General features: G+C 46.0%; 2 protein-coding genes across 2 annotated transcripts; both read right to left on the bottom strand.

Annotated features, from left to right (window-relative positions):
- Nucleotides 1-2,068: 2,068 nt before the first annotated feature.
- Nucleotides 2,069-5,525, bottom strand: LOC146647357 (uncharacterized). Its single transcript, XM_085388958.1, has 2 exons — nucleotides 5,225-5,525; nucleotides 2,069-4,464 (listed from the first exon to the last, which is right to left on the bottom strand). Exons 1-2 carry the CDS (start codon nucleotides 5,394-5,396, stop codon nucleotides 3,563-3,565), a joined length of 1,074 nt encoding a protein of 357 aa, XP_085245084.1. The 5' UTR covers nucleotides 5,397-5,525; the 3' UTR covers nucleotides 2,069-3,562.
- Nucleotides 5,526-8,923: 3,398 nt separating this feature from the next.
- LOC146647358 (uncharacterized) lies at nucleotides 8,924-16,156 on the bottom strand. Its single transcript, XM_085388939.1, has 2 exons — nucleotides 15,940-16,156; nucleotides 8,924-13,394 (listed from the first exon to the last, which is right to left on the bottom strand). Exons 1-2 carry the CDS (start codon nucleotides 16,109-16,111, stop codon nucleotides 12,394-12,396), a joined length of 1,173 nt encoding a protein of 390 aa, XP_085245065.1. The 5' UTR covers nucleotides 16,112-16,156; the 3' UTR covers nucleotides 8,924-12,393.
- Between the last annotated feature and the right edge of the window lie 433 nt (nucleotides 16,157-16,589).

Here is a 16,589-nt window from a genome sequence, read left to right on the forward strand (position 1 = left end):
CATGTTCCTTTACCTGTTTGTACTTTTCTCTCACTGCATAGGTGAGTGTTAGAACACAGAAAAGTCTCATTGTGACAAGATTTGATCAGAGTTATTATTAGCAGAGTTCTTCATCTCATTATGCTCACAAAGGAAGAAAAAGACTGACTGACATGAATCATTCATTTGCAGCTTTGGGCTCCATGAACAGCATAAAGCAGGAACGTGCTGAAGAAGCTGTTGCAGAGCGAGGAAACATCAACCTGACCTGTACATATGATGGTTCTATCTACAATATCCAGTGGTACCGACAATACCAGAGATCCAGACCAGAGTTCCTGCTCTACATCACAGAGGGAGGATCAGTTCATCGAGCTGTGTCGGGATTCTCAGCTCACATTGACAAAACAGAGAAACGTGCAGATCTGGAGATCTCCTCTGCTGCAGTGTCTGACTCTGCTGTGTACTACTGTGCTCTGCAGCCCACAGTGACAGGAAACAGCAAAACTCTGTACAAAAACCTTTGGAGCAAAGACAACAGAATACTCCACAACATCCACTAGAGGGAGCCACACACTGTTAAACCTCTGATTCTTGTGTCATTGGACTGATGACAAAGACAACAGAGAAATGAAGCAGTAAAGATCAGAGACAGAGACAGAGCTGCTGTGGAAGCACAAAACTGTTTGATTGGCTGAGCTATTAAACTGGCCCCGCCCACTTTTTGCTTCTATCTCACATTATAGGTGAGTTTAAGAACAGGGATTAAAGTTTAGTTGAAGCTGCTGCATTAAGCAGATATACAGACTGCATTTCACTACTTTTCTTCTTTCTTTTTCCAGGACTAACAGCTGGAGACTCAATCACTCCTCAACAACCTGAAGTCACTGAAACAGAAGGAGAATCTGTCAAACTCACATGTAGCTATGAGACAACATCAGAGTATGTACGCCTTTACTGGTACAGACATGATTCTGACCTTCAGGCTCCTCAGTTTATACTCTGGAAAGGAGCAAAGGACAGAAGTGGTGATGAATATATTCTTATTAAACGTTATGACTCAGAAACATCTTCTACATCAACTAATCTGACCATAGCAGCCCTAACCCTGGCAGACACAGCTCTCTACTACTGTGCTCTAGAAACACAGTGATACAAAGTGTAGAAGAGGCTGTACAAAAACCTGAACACAGATATCTGACTACTCTTCAAAGAGGAGGGAAGTGGTATTCAAAGCACAGCTTCATATCAGATGGATTCTGCTAATTCCTGTTTTATCAGAGTCACTGTGGTTACAGCTGCTAATGAAACACTGTGGGAGGATTCACATGAGCAGCAAATCCACACCAACCACAAACCAAACATAAAAGCACATAAAAACACACTAACAAACATTAGCATTTATACAACACATGACTCTGAATCAAACTTCTCACTCTGGTCTTTATTAGTCTGAAGCTGCTTTTAGACTGAAACATGTTTCCAGGCAGTTCTTGAATCTGTATTTTGTCTGAAACGTTTCCCTCGTGTTACAGGACGACACAGCGTCTCACCTGTGTGGATTCCTCCGTGGTGATGGTATTCTGAGACGATGATGAGCTTGCTGCATGTGTGGATCCTGACACAGAGTCTGTGGGAGCCTTTAAAGGTGAAGGACGGACCGTGAGCAGCTAAAGGTCAAAGGGCACTGCTGCAGCCTGGGCAGTAAAACGTGTGTGTGCAGTTTATTTGTTCATTTCATCTTGGTGAGAGCTGCCATGGCAACCCAGTACAGAAGCCCAGGTTGGCCGTCACATTATACTGGTGTAACTACACACAACGGTACAAGAGTCACCACCAGCACCCCCTACAGGCCGAGCCCCAAATACACCACTGTGGCTGACAGCAGCTCTGATCTCACTGGCACACAGCTTTGGTCCTGCACAGGTTTCAGGCTGTGTCAACTTTTACTGCCAAGTCAATGTTCATGTGTGTTCAGAGAAAACTGCTTAGAAGCTTCCAATAAGGAGCTGACACAGATCTGCATTTGTCCATGACTGAGGACGAGCTACTGGCAGTTTAAAGAAGTCAAACAGAGGACGGTTTTACAGATTAAATACTTTATTTGATGCATGCATGAGATAAACAACAGTCAATAAAATCAATGACTGTATTCAACAGCTATAAATGCAGTAAGTCACAGTCACTGCTTTCATCCACACCTGTGAGCTTGTGAATTAAAGCTGGAGGAAAGATGAACCAAACTCTGCTTTCCTCGGCTCTGACAGGTTCCCACGGAGCAGGCTGGGCCTCGCGTGGGCCCCTCAGAGAGGCCTCCAGCCACCCCTGCAAACACCACCAGCCAGGTCCCACCGCGGGAGCCGGGTCCTGGCTGGGAGTCTGAAGCACACAGTCACCACCTCCAGACTTTACACTTTATTACTGTCACAATGATCATGAGTTGTTTTAATATGAATGTTTTGCCTTCAGCTTTTGCCACCACCTCTAACACTGCTTCTTCTGTTGTTGGGTGGATTCTGAAAATCTAACAATAAACTTGTGTAAACGAACAAAAATGAGCTCAAAGAGATTAAATATCCGTCCCTCTAACAATCAAACAGCCCAAACAAACATATATTTAAAACTTTTTCTATCTATTAAAAAACAAAAAGCTCCTACAGTTTGTTTCTCCACATATTCAGCTGTACTGAGGAAAATCAGGTTATAATTCATTTACACTTAAAATCACACCAAACCGCCCCTGAAGGCTTCGATGCCTGATCATGTGACCTCTCACTGTGGGAAACATTGTGTGAGCTGAGCTCTGTGGTTTAGAACAAAGGTTTGTTCTGGCTACATAAATGTTATCTTTTATATTTAATCTGACGACTTTGTTACTTATTGAGACATTGATGATGCGTTTTTGCTGCTCCCCATCCTGGAGAGCTTTCTGTGGGTTGGAAACTGCCTGGGATTAATCTCAAAAACCCAGCAGGGACGTGGATGTCCCCACAGTAACTCGTGAAAAGCGCCTGATGATTTCATTCAGTTTTATTTATACAACACCAAATCACAACAGTCGCCTCAGAGCGCTTTATACTGTAGAGCCTACAATAACACACACAGAGAAAAACCCAACAATCATATGACCCCCTGTGAGCAGCACTTTGGCGACAGTGGGAAGGAAAAACTCCCTTTTAACAGGAAGAAACCTCCAACAGAACCAGGCTCAGGGAGGGGCGGGGCCATCTGCTGTGATTGGTTAAGTCACTGGGACTCGAGTGGACCCTGACGGACTCGCAGACTTGGGAAGTGTTATTCCTGTTTCACACATACAAACACAGACTTTGGTCTTTGTGAGGATGTCGTAGAGAATAATATGAGAGCAGCCTGCAGCACACACAATGATCCAAATGATGGATATCCCTGTCACTCGGAGGCTGCAGTCACTCCTGAATATGTTCGAACTGGACGTTTTCATTCTTACACACTGTAGGAATAATACTTGGAGCATCCTGGTGTGACAGGATTACATTTGTCTCTTTCCTTTTTGTGTATAAGGACAGCTTTAAAGTACCTGTGACCAGCACCACTAACAGTACCACTACTGGGACTCCTCCCCCGTGTGAATTTTCATGTGGCGCAACAAATGATTACTGCGTGTGAACATTTTCCCGCACGTTTGACAAGAATAAGGCCTCTCGTCTGTGTGAGTTCTCATGTGGCGCAGCAGATTGCTGCCTCGGTTAAAAGCCTTTCCACACGTTTCGCAGGAATACGGCGTCTCTCCCGTGTGGACGGTCGTGTGTCTTTTGTATGTCGACAAGTCTGAAAACCTGTCCCCGCAGGTATTACACAGGTAAGGCATCTCACCTGTGTGCGTTCTCATGTGGACCATCAGATTACTCCTCACCGTGCAACCTTTCCCACATATTTTGCAGGAATACGGCTTCTCGCCTGTGTGAGTCCTCATGTGGACGGTCAGCGTTCCCCTCTGAGTGAAACTCCTCCCACACGTTTCACAAGAATACGGCTTCTCACCCGTGTGGACTCTGTGGTGATCAATCATCTTGTACTTGTTCTTGAAGGCTTTCCCACAAAAGCCGCACGTTAAAGACTTTTCCCCTGCGGTGGCGTTACACGGACTCTCTGACACCGGAGAGTCTCCTGCGTTGCTGCTGTGACTTCTAGACGCTCCTGGATCTGCGATGCGGACTCCTTCCTGGTCTCGGATCTCGGTTCTCTCGGCAGAGCTGTGAGAGAGGAGCTGATCGCTGTCCGGCTCTGAGTCGCTGTGCTCGCTTTCCTCATAAGTTTCAGTCACCATAAAAGTATCGATCTCCTCCTTCAGCACCAGCGGCTCTCCCTCCTGACTGCTGCACAGTTCCTCGGGTTCCTCTTTAATCTGCGGAGGTTCTGGTTCCTCCTGGTCCAGACTGGAGCTCCTCTCCTGCTGCTCAGGGAGAACCTCCTCCTCCTCCTTACAGACAGGCTGCTGTGGGACGTCTGGAGGGACAGAAAGAGACAAGAAATCTGAGAATTCCACAAAAACAGTTCAGAGCAAATATATTGTTTTTACCACTAATGAGGCTCCACAGAGTGAACATGTTGCCCTCCCACTCTGTGGAGTATTTTAGTGCATCTTCAGGATGAGTCTGAACATGCAAAGGGTCAAAGGTCACGCCTCACATCTGTGCTGAAAACACAGACAGCTGACGAGCTGCGTGAGAATCATGTTGAACTCTTGCAGTCCCTTCAGCACCACCGGGCTGGCTTTACTGGGTGGTGAGCTGACAGCGGTGCGGGTGGATGCCTCGCCGCTCACATGAACAGTTGGCCATCTGTGTGACAGCGTGTGGCCTGCAGTTCAGTGCTCAGGTGAGTGTGTGGTGGTCGGTGCAGCACACACCAACAGACTCAGCACACCGATCTGCGAGGCTGGTGTGGGTGTGGAGCCCGGCTGTCTGCACCTCCTCTCCACGACGTGCTGCACAGCAGGAGCCTCATTCCACAGGAAATACCTGAGTGGGCTTCACGCCTGCTCGCTGTGACACCTTTTCACTTCTAATATCTCGTTTTTATCGTAAACAGTGTTGTTTAACATTTCATATGCTGCACCTTGAACAGAGGACCTCATTTCAGTGTTTACATCATAGCTGAGCATCTATAAGAAATCAGGCTGGGTTAATAAAGTGTTCTGGCTCTGATTCATTGATTGGCTCAGGTGGGAACAAAAGCTCCTCCCCTGCGTCAGGCTGAGGCTCACCTGTCTTGTGCAGCTGTGTTTCGGGTTTCCAGGTGATGCTCAGCAGCCTCTGCTGCCGGTCGATCACTTCCTCGTACTGGACGATGGTTTTTTCAAACTCCAGGAAGATTTCCTCGGCGGCAGCAGTTAGTCGCTCGTTGATAAACTCTCTCAGGTACCGAACTGACGACATCGCGGCTCCGACAGCTCACAGATCCGGCGGAGAGACCACCACAGCTCCGACTTCCTGCTGAAGCTCCCGGAGGAAAGCGAACAATACTGGCAGCGTTTCCTCTTCACTTCCGCCTCGTGTCACAGGGAAGCTGTCCCGGTGGCTGGAAAACATGGAAATGGTGCATTAGCGCCATCTGCTGGCGTGGAGTGTGGACCAGCGTCACTGAGAAAAAGAAGCTGTTTCCTCACAGCTGTCACAGTTTCCTGCTGTTTAAACCAGAGCGTCCAAAGTGCTGATGACTCATCTCTCCTGCTTTCCTCTGTCCTGTAACACCGTCATCCTTCCTTTTCCTCCACCCACTGCTTTTGCATCGTTTCTGCTTCATCATCCTTTGTGTTTCTGTGTGTCTGAAGCTGATTAGAGGGGCAGCTTTGTGGAGCTTGCTTTGCAGGCTGATCTACTGCTTCATTCCTTATTTACAGAATGATTGTTGTGTTTGTTGGCTCTCTGTCAGGACGTCTGCTGACTTGTATCTGCAGTATATTGAACAGGTAACAGTCTTGTGAGTTTCTCTGGTGTATAATGATCATCCACCCTTGATCCTTCCCTGTATGTTAACATGAACCTCAGGAACAATGAACACAACCCCAGTTTGACTGATCTGCATGCCTTTATGTACAGTTTAAAGTAAAAGCTCTCCTTCTTTTCCAACACTGTGGCATCAGGACGTATTCCTGGTAAAGCTGCTGTTCACTGATGTTTAACCCTTGTGTGGTGTTCATATTTTTGTTACTCAGCCAGTGTTCATGGGTCTGGTGGACCCGCTAGAGTTTTGGCTTTCCAAATTAACACTATCAAACAATTTTATGTTAAATTACTCAACAGATGTTTACTTCATCCCAATTACAAGCCATATGAACAGCAAACATGGTTAATTTTTTCCCTTTACCTTTGTTAGATCACATTTATGAATTAATGTGCTTCTTGGGTTTTTTTTTGTTTTGGTTTTTTTTAAATAAAATGTTATAAAAAAATAAATCAGTTGTAATCAAGTGGAGTGAGCGGAAAGACACAACACATTTACACGTGAAGCAATATGTTTTACAACTAAATGGGATCAGCTGCTCATCAATGGTGACATTAGGCCCAGGGATGTAAAACAGGGGGAGGTGGTGCACACACTTATCCCACACTGTCCTGATGGCAGCTAGCTTGTCTCTCTGCTGTCGAGCTGGTCTGTCGTCTCTGTTATCAAAACGAATAATCCTGGAAATTTTGTGGAAGTTTTCCAGAGACACTGATGCACGGAAAGGTTCGTGCCAGTTTCTGCATCCCACAGGATTCTGTCGATTCCCCTTTGGACCTGAAAACTCCTGCAAGGATAAGAACCCCAAAGTAGGCCTTTGGGGTTCTTAGATGAATTTGGTCTCCTTCCACCTCTCTCCAAAAACACACTGTCCTTCTAGATTACTGCAATCCAGAATAATTTTCTGGATGGAATCTGGGATGAAAAGCTCAAATGAAGACTTGATGTCCTGCACATGAGTAACTGTCAGCCGTGTTGGCCCTGGCTTATCACAGTAACAGCTCTGCAGGGTGGCTCATTTCTTGTGCAAGAAGACCATTCAATGTCACCAGTTATTGACATCCATATTTCTTCACTTGCTGTCTGGTGGGCTTGTTCTGGTCCTGGAGCTGGCAGCAGATGGGGTACTCGTCTTCGTTTTGTTACTAAATGGTGCTCAACCTCATCCTCTTCTTCAAAGTCACTGTCAGACTCTGAATTTTCAGAAATGTGAAATATTCTGAAACCTCTTTGTCAACATCATCATCCGAAGCCTCTCTCTCTTCCAAAATCAATCAGATGGCCCTCGCAGCAGATAATCTTTTGCCATCTTGATCAGTTGTGATAAAGAACCACACTGGCAAAGTCTTATTTATAGTATTATGCCCCTAATTTGCAGGAGGGACAGGGTATGAGAAAATAAAATTTGGATCCCTCAAGAAAGAGGGTAAAATGTGGGGGAATGTCAGAGCAGACGGTGTTGAGAGTTGAATTTTCAACAATGTTGCAACTTTGTGCGGAGCAGGAGGGGAAGAAAACACTATCAGCAGCACCAGAAAGGAGGAAGACAGAGTGTGGGAACACAGGACCTGCACTTTCAACACCTTTATTAGACCTGGGTGCAGTGGACCCGAACACCTTGTATGTAATGTAAATGCGTGGGGGGAGGTACAGTATGAGGTCATTGAAAATTAGTTTGGATTTATGTTCTTCACAGAAAATAAGCCAAAGCCAATGAATTTCAGGTTGAAAAAACAATTAATTCTTTAATTTTTCTTTTGAAAAAAACTGAAAACGGGTCTCACAGACCCGAACACCATACAAGGGTTAAGCTGCTCTGACACCGTCTGAGTCACAGTCCACACAAAGCTTTATATCCATCCTGTTTCCCCAGAGTGGTTCAAAGTGTCCATGACCCTGGAGACCACCTGCTCTCCTCTGATCTGTGGAGGCATTCCTGCACGTTCGTTCAGTGACGTTTGCTTCCACATCTTTTAAATGTCTCCAGATATTACAAAACAATTTCCAGTAGGAAGGAATATTTATTCTACACATCAAACACTAACTTGACCATCATGAATTCATTTTCAACCTAAACTTCAGAATACTCTTTAAGTTTGAGCTCACATGAAAGATCAACTACTTTGAATCTGTTGTGATGTTTTTGGTGCTCCTGGTCTTAAAAATGATATTTCTCAATGTTTATGTTGCTTTGAATTCGTGCTGTAAAAACGTGCAAAACTACATTTTCTTTGCTTTGACAAAAACAACTGTAAAACATGACAAGTCACATGTTCTGGAGCCTTCTGAGGATGTCACGCTTAAACCTCAAATGATCTAAAAAAAATATCTGACCCTGAGTCTCACTTTAAGCATGAGAAGCATCAGTGATGGAGAACATTTGTGCTTTCACGTTGTCCTTGCACACAGTGCAAAGTGCTCCATCCTCCCTCCTCACAGGGATTCAAATGCTGCTCACAGTCTGTGAACCAGGAGGAAGAGGAAGTGAGAGAAGTGAGACTCAAAGAGGAGACAGAGGGCGACATCATCCAGTAGGCGGGGCTCTCCTTCTGCACTGTGTTCAACCATTGTGTCAATAATAAGTGCTGCTGTGAAGAGAACAATTCTCAGACTGAATGTTGAACATCAGCTAGTTTCTCCTGTTGATTTAAACCTTGTTGTACAGATGGAACATTGGCTGTGGATTATTCTTGCTGCTCTTTTCTTTGGTGAGATACAAACATCAACATGTTTCCTCTGCTTAAATAAATGTGTGAGTCTGATTAATGGTGAGTTTTTAATCATGTTTATTGATCCATCTCTTCCTCTGCATGTTCTGTTCTTCCTCAGAGTGTAAAGGAGAAGACAAAGTGATCCAGGAACAAGGAGATGTCATTGCTGCTGAAGGAGACACAGTTACACTTGGATGTAGATATGAAACATCTGATCCATATCCGTATTTGTTCTGGTACAAACAAGAAATAAACAACTTTCCAAAGTATGTTTTACTGCGTGGCACTTCAGGAACAGAAGATAATGATCAGGAGTTTCCAAAAGACAGATTTGATGCTGAGGCCAAGAAAACAGAAAAGTCAGCTCCTCTGAAGATCCAGAAGCTTCAGCTGTCTGACTCTGCTGTGTACTACTGTGCTCTGCAGCCCACAGTGACAGGAAACAGCAAAACTCTGTACAAAAACCTTTGGAGCAAAGACAACAGAATACTCCACAACATCCACTAGAGGGAGCCACACACTGTTAAACCTCTCTGGTCTGTCAGGTAGAGTCTAGTTTCTCTTCACTCGTCTGGCACAGCTGTGACGAGTCCACCCGAGACAGCAGCAGCCAGAAGAGCAGAGCTGCTTCAAATCATCGCACAAAAACATTTTTCATGCCTGTACTTTGAGTTTACCTCTGAGGATGCAGATCACAACTCTACAAACATTTAATGCAGCAGGACAAAGCCTGCGAAGCCTGTAGGAGCCTTAACAGGCAGCACACAAACCTGCTGCACTGTGAGGTCTGTTGTGTCTTCAGCTCCACATCCTGATGGTTACTCGAGTTATCAACACTTTAGGCCAAAACAATGTTTATTTCTGAAGAGCTTTTTACAACAGCGTGTTGAACACGGTCTTCATCTCGTTAGTGTCACCTCTGAAGATGTAGTGTGAACACAAGACGTCCTTCAAACAGAAGCCAGGGAGCTCGAGAGGGCTCCTCAGCTTTGGCGCTCAATCCACAAATAACCGAGACAATAACACAGACTTCAGTCAAACATGAGAACGTGACACGGACTGATGGAAGACCTCACGTCTGTGTGCCTGCGGTCAGCAAGGAAACCAGCTGACGCGCTGCTTCTCCACCTGTCCGGTTTTTAGATTTGCACGATTAGACATTAATGTAGCAGTGAGGACACCACAGAAACACACAAGCAGGAAACACTTACAGCTTTATCGTACGGATATTATATAAATTACATCTGTGCAGAAAGCAGGCAGGGTCAGGGACAGCCTTTATAGCAAACTAATGAATAAATACAGTCGTGTCCACTGACGCACAGCGACTCACAACAAACGCAAACATGAAGAGTGTAGCACACGTGTGTGAGACACAGCTACTGCTGAGCAGACAAAACGAAACGTGGAGACTTCGTCTGTGGTTTGAAATATTTACAGTACGTAGTGTCTGTGCAGGCGCGCTGACAGCACCGCGGCTGTTTCTCTAATAAATACAATCTGAACTATCAGTATATGAAACAAGTGATGCTAACAGTCATGTTACATTTGGCTGGGGTCTGCTGTAATCTGTGATCTAACCCATGCAGCGTGCTTGTTTCAGAGAGAGCAGCTGGGCAATAACGAGCCCTTCGTGGCTGCGCAGGCAGCACGACTTGCCCCGAAATGTAAAGTATCAAAAACAGATCTTCAGCTGTGAGTCTGGGTTTTGTAGATTACAGTGGGGAACACACGCCAACTTCAATCTTACGCTGTCCTGACATCATTCACCTGCTGTTACTCTATTTAACCATGTGCAAAAACAAGATGGCACAGCCTGCATCATAGTTAGGGCTGTGCAATATGACGAAATATATCGGACGTTGAAATGTTATTTTATACGCTATCGTTTGTTTGTATATTCATAATACTGCAGTAAAATCCACTGTTTATGGTGATACGTTTTCATGGTTTGGCCACCACGTGGATGCACAGAGAATCCCAGCATGACCAGAGAAGACGAGGCAGAACCAGGTAGCTCAAACTGACGGACCAGTCCAATCAAATCCAGGACCTTAGTCCTAAACCTTGGGCCGCCTCTGTAACACGGACATGGTTTGGTTATGAAACATCTGACTACGCAAATTATGGTGCAGAGCTCAGACTCAAACACAGCAAACCTCTTCAACCAGCCACACAAGAATCAGGTGACAGAGTGTGGACAGAGTTTACGGACGAGAAGCAAAAACGAGCCGTCGGTGTTCACAATGAACCTTAGGCTACGTCCACACGTACACGGGTATTTTTGAAAACGGAGAGTTTCCGTTTTCATCCATCCATCCATTCGCTACCGCTTATCCTTTTCAGGGTCGCGGGGGGCGCTGGAGCCTATCCCAGCTGTCATAGGGCGAGAGGCGGGGTACACCCTGGACAGGTCGCCAGTCTGTCGCAGGGCCAACACACAGGGACAGACAACCATTCGCTCTCACATTCATTCGAACATTCACACCTAGTGACAATTTGGATTATCCAATTAACCTATCCCCACAAGCTGCATGTCTTTGGACGGTGGGAGGAAGCCGGAGTACCCGGAGAGAACCCACGCAAACACGGGGAGAACATGCAAACTCCACACAGAAAGACCCCGGCCTGATGTTGGAATTGAACTCAGGACCTTCTTGCTGTGCGGCAACAGTGCTAACCACCGTGCCACCGTGCTGCCTTAAAAAATAATCCCGTCCACACGTAAAGGCAGAAATGAAGGAAAACGCTGCTATGAACATGCCAAAGCAGCAGGTGGCGCTAGATTCCTAACCGTGTAGAAATGTTGGCCAATCAGAAGTCTAGAAGCCTCGGTGGGAAAAAGTAAACAAAGATGGGGCATAGAAGCAGAACCGAGTCGTATGTGTGGAGGGACAGTAACTGTGTATATGTGAGCATTTAAACACTGCAGAGAGTAAAATTAACAGTATTGTTGAAATTCATTCCACCGAAACAATAACGTGGCGCACAGTGTGACGTCAAAAAAGACGCACACCTTTGACGCTGCGTTTTCTCCGTTTTTCTCGTCCACACGTAAATGCAACAACTGAGTTTTCAAAAATATCCACCCTGGCCGGAGTTTTTAAAAATCTCCGTTTTCAGTGACCAAAAACGCCGTTTACGTGTGGACGAAAGGTGCAAACGCATAGAAAAATCTGCGTTTTCAAAAATACCCGGGTACGTGTGGACGTAGCCTTAGACTCAGAGATCAGAACAGGCTCCTCCCCGCAGCACGCCGTCTAATAAATACGCAAAGAAACAACTTCTATCTAACACGGTTAAAACACTCGACGTCCAGCTGGAAACGCTTCCCACAGGTCGAGTTGCCCGAGATTCACAGAGTTTACAGAAAAAGCTCTATTTTGTGATATTTATGGTTATCAGGATGAGAAACGTCTTCTATCAGGAGATTCTGGTCATATCGCACAGCCCTCATCACAGCTACATCTGATTCAGTGCTGGTAACGAGTACACATCTTTCTCTTCATGCTGACAAAAAGAAACAAACTCCTGCTGCCTCTCTCGATTTCATATCTTCTCATTTCTGAAACAAACACAGGTCAGCGTCTAGAGTCTGTGTTAAAGCTGGAAAGTGCGCCTCCTAGCTGGTTGCCCACGTATCTTTAAATAGATACATTAGCGTGGTCACCGGTACGAACAGAGAAAACAACGGCGAGAAGGTGACAGGAAGCCGACCTCACAGAGAGTCTTTGCCCACAGAAATGTCCGACTTCAGCGTCTCAGCTGTGTGAGTTTTCATGTGCACCAACAAACCACCATTTTTACTGAAACTCATCCCGCAGATTTTACACGAGTACGGCTTCTCGCCGGTGTGAATTCTCATGTGCACCAACAGAGTACATTTTTTAGTGAAACTTTTCCCGCAGGTTTTACAAGTATACGGTCTCTCGCCCGAGTGGATTCTCATGTGGACCAACAAACTGCCGCGCTCCGTAAAACCTTTCCCACACGTTTCGCAGGAATACGGCTTCTCGCCCGTGTGCACCGCCTTGTGCTTTTTAAGCGCCGACAAGTAACAAAAGCGTTCGCCGCAGGCGTTACAGACGTACGGCTTCTCGCCCGAGTGGATTCTCATGTGCACCAGCAGACTACCTTTTCGAGTAAAACTGTTCCCACACGTTTCACAAGAATACAGCTTCTCCCCTGTGTGAACTCTCATGTGGCCCAGTAAAGTACTATTTTTAGTGAAACTTTTCCCACACGTTTTGCAGGAGTACGGCTTTTCGCCCGAGTGGACTGCCATGTGTCTCTTAAATGCTAACGGGTCACTAAAAGGCTTAAAGACCTTTCCACAAACATTGCATTTTAGAGATTTGGGGACTATGTCGGTGTTACACTGACTCTCTGATGTGGGAAAGATTTCTGCGTTGCTACTCTGACTTATGTTTCTAGTGGCAGTTGAAGTAGAATCGAAACTCTCGCTTCCTTCCTGATCTCGGCTTTCGTAGAGAAGAGAGCTGCGAGAGCCGAGCTGGTCGCTGTCCAGGTCAGGTTCACTGAGATCGCTGTCGTCATAGGTTACAGTCACCATAAAGGTATCAGTCTCCTCCTTCAGTGCACGCTGCTCCCCGTCCTGACTGATGCACAGCTCCTCCTGTTCCTCTTTAATCTGTAGAGACTGTGTTCGGCTCCTCTGCTGAACCTCCTCCTCCTCACAGACATGTTGCTGTTGGAGGTCTGAAGGCACAAATGGAGACACACAAACAAAAAGTTGTCAGAGAAATTCAGCTGAGCCAGCAGTGTGAACATGACAGACGCCTCAGGCGGCACCGATTACCACTGCAGAAGCACCGACTGCATTCTACTTTGATGAGTTCATATACAAACAAAACTTTTCAAGGCAAACAAATATTTATTCAACAATTTCCCCCAAACTGCACTAAGTTAGAGGATCTGACGGAGGCGCAAAAATCTAGCTGAAAATGAGCTGCTGACATATTTTCCTTCAACAAACAAAAGCATCTTGAACAACACAAATGTCGCGTGTTTCCATCATGTTGCTGCATGTTTGCAACACCAGACAACAGGAAATCGACTCTGAGCCACTTTGGCTTCCTTAGCGTCTGTAAAATGTTCAGCCGGGTCGGACGATTTGGTGTCCGATTACGTTTGTTGTTAAGAATGCTTTCTTGGTGCTCCCCGTCCCCCCGAGGTTCCCTTTAGAATGAGGTGCTTCCGTGCAAACAACGTGCTTGTGTGTGACTGTTTGACCTGCCACCGGGCGGACCAGCTCGTTATCAGACACAGGAGCGACTGACCGGCTGTTCTTTGCTGTTCTGCTTTCACACTCAGCACCACAGGCAGACAGTACAACATCTGCATCGCTGCAGATCTGTCACTCTCCTGCTCCGTTCCCTAACTCGTGCACAAGGCGTTAAGATAAACACTGACAGACCTCAGCTTGGCAGGAACTTGAACTCCCTGACCTGGAGGGGTCGCTCCTCCCCTTGTCGACTGAGCTCAGATCTTTTTCCTGCTGCTTCCCACTCAGCTGTGAACAACCCCAGCGCAAGCTAAAAGTCACCGTCTAATGCAGCCTTCTGGCTGCAGCTGAAGTTGTGTCCATAAAAGTTCTGAGCAGAGTCAGCGGGTCTGCTTTCTGACTACAGTGTGAACCAAGCTCTACCTGCATTCACACAAGGACCAAACTGTCCATCCCAGACTCCCAAAACACTCCCCACAGGACACCCGAGGGCTTGCTGCCTTCTCCCAGTCCAAAACAAAGAACTGAGACGTGTAATCCCCCTGAGGGGCGACTCTCATCCATCCTACCCGGCCGTGTATTCAGGTTCGGGGATATGTGAAAATATTTCCAGGACAGTTGTCAGTCCAATGACCAATCATAGGTGATATACTCGCACAGGTGACTTTTTGATGGGCGGAGCGATCATGAACAGACTGATTCACCCATTTAGAATTTATACATTTTGTTTGGAGGTTATATTTGACCGTCTGTTGTTTCAGTTTTAATACAGATGCTCTTTCAATTATTCAATCATTTAGTTATTTGAAATGCGCCAAATCACACAAAAGACTTTACATCAGAGATTTTTTAATGTTCGCTGGAAGAGACGTTTTAATTTTTAACTTACTTTTTTTGATTTTGCACTTGTTGTTTGGTTGAGTGTGTGAGACAGATAAACACGGTTAGAGGCAGCTTCTTTCTGGGCTCATCACCTACGATCTTCTGTTTTTTCATACTTTTTCCATCGCTGTTTCAGCCAGCTTGTCAACCAATCAGGATTCAGCGTGACCACAGTCAGGCATTAACTGTTGGGTTTTAAAGGGTACAGTAAAGGACTGAAACATGCTGGGTGCTCTGTATGCAGTGCACAAATCCAAGCAACAGTCGGGACCTGTTCCCCGACCCAGAGGCACAGGAAAGTAGTCCTGTGTGGAAACACCCACAGAGGGGATACGAGGGCCACAGAAGGCAAATCCAGGCCAGAGTGCAGCCGTCTCCAGCAGCTTCGTTTTATAACACGAGCTGTGCGTTTTGGCAAGCCCGACTACATCCTGCTGGTATCGCTCGTCCACCAGAGAAGTGGCTTTCCTCACCTCTGTGGCCAGACTGGTCAGAGATGAAACTGCTCGAGGCAGAAAGAACTGAACCCCTAAAGCCCCTCGCGCAGCTTTTTATGGGCTGTGGCCCCCAGACACTCACTCCAGGCCCGGCTCCAGGATAGGGCCTGGTACAGCTACACAAACCCCTCCAGCACCACAAACAGCTGCTGATTCACACACAGACAGAACAGGTGTGTTTAGATGAAGATAAAGTGGAACTGGTTTCAAACAGTCCTCAGCACAGCAGCAGATCACAGCGCTGAGGACGAGCAACAGCCTGCAGATCAGTCACATTAGATATTTTATTATTGCACAGCGACTTCATGTTTCCAACATTTGTTTGCAACTTTCACAAGTGCAACAGGAAACATACATTTATATAAACGTTATATTTATATGTATAAACTCCATCTGGAATAAATAATGTGCTCTGAAGCTCGATTTTTGATGTTTTCCAACTTTGACAGCAAACATAAAGGAACTGATTGAGTGATCCAGGTCAGAGAAAAGCTCAAATCCACCAGCTGCTGTTTGAATGCAGCGCAGCGCAGTCCTGTCCTCTGTTTGCTCTTTGTTAGCTCACATCTCCAAAAAGTCCTCACAATCAGAAACGTCCCGCAGAGCTGTGATCAGGATGCTCCCTCAGAGGGACACTCACCTGTCCTGTGCAGCTTGATTTGGGGTTTCCAGGTGATATCCAGCAGTCTGCGCTGACGGTCGATCTCTTCCTCGTACTGGACGATCGTTTTTTCAAACTCCAAGAATATTTGTTCAGCAGCAGCAGTTAGTCGCTCGTTGATGAACTCTCTCAGATACTGAACTGAAGGCATCGTTGCTGCCGCAGCTCACACACTCAGCTCACACAACAACAACACACTTCCTGCTCAGTCAATAAAGCTAACGGCACTTCCGCTTTTCCTGGTTTACTTCCGCCTGGTGCCGCACGGTGCCGCTCCGCCAGAGGAGCACAGTTACTTTTCTTTCCTCCTTTTACGTCTCCGTCTGAAAAACAAGTTATTTCGATCACGTCATGTTCTGAATATCACTCACATAAACAAGAGTCCCACCAATTATACATTTTAAACGTTATTTCTCAGGTTCAAACCTTTAGCTCCCAATCACAATGTCACGAATGCGAAACGCTGTTTGTCATCAGCTCTTTTCATATTTACAACCTGAAGTCAGCCGGATAAACATCACGGCTCAGGCTCAGTCACTAAAGTGACACAGCAGATAAGATGAGAAGCATCATTCCACCAAATCACCAGGACTTAAAGTATGGACCCTGCAAAGTCCCGCTGCACTCCG

This window comes from Rhamphochromis longiceps, linkage group LG18, assembly GCF_057381845.1.
Source record: "Rhamphochromis longiceps isolate RC_006_pf linkage group LG18, R_longiceps_female_GT1.1, whole genome shotgun sequence".
NCBI classification, from domain to species: Eukaryota; Metazoa; Chordata; class Actinopteri; order Cichliformes; family Cichlidae; genus Rhamphochromis; species Rhamphochromis longiceps.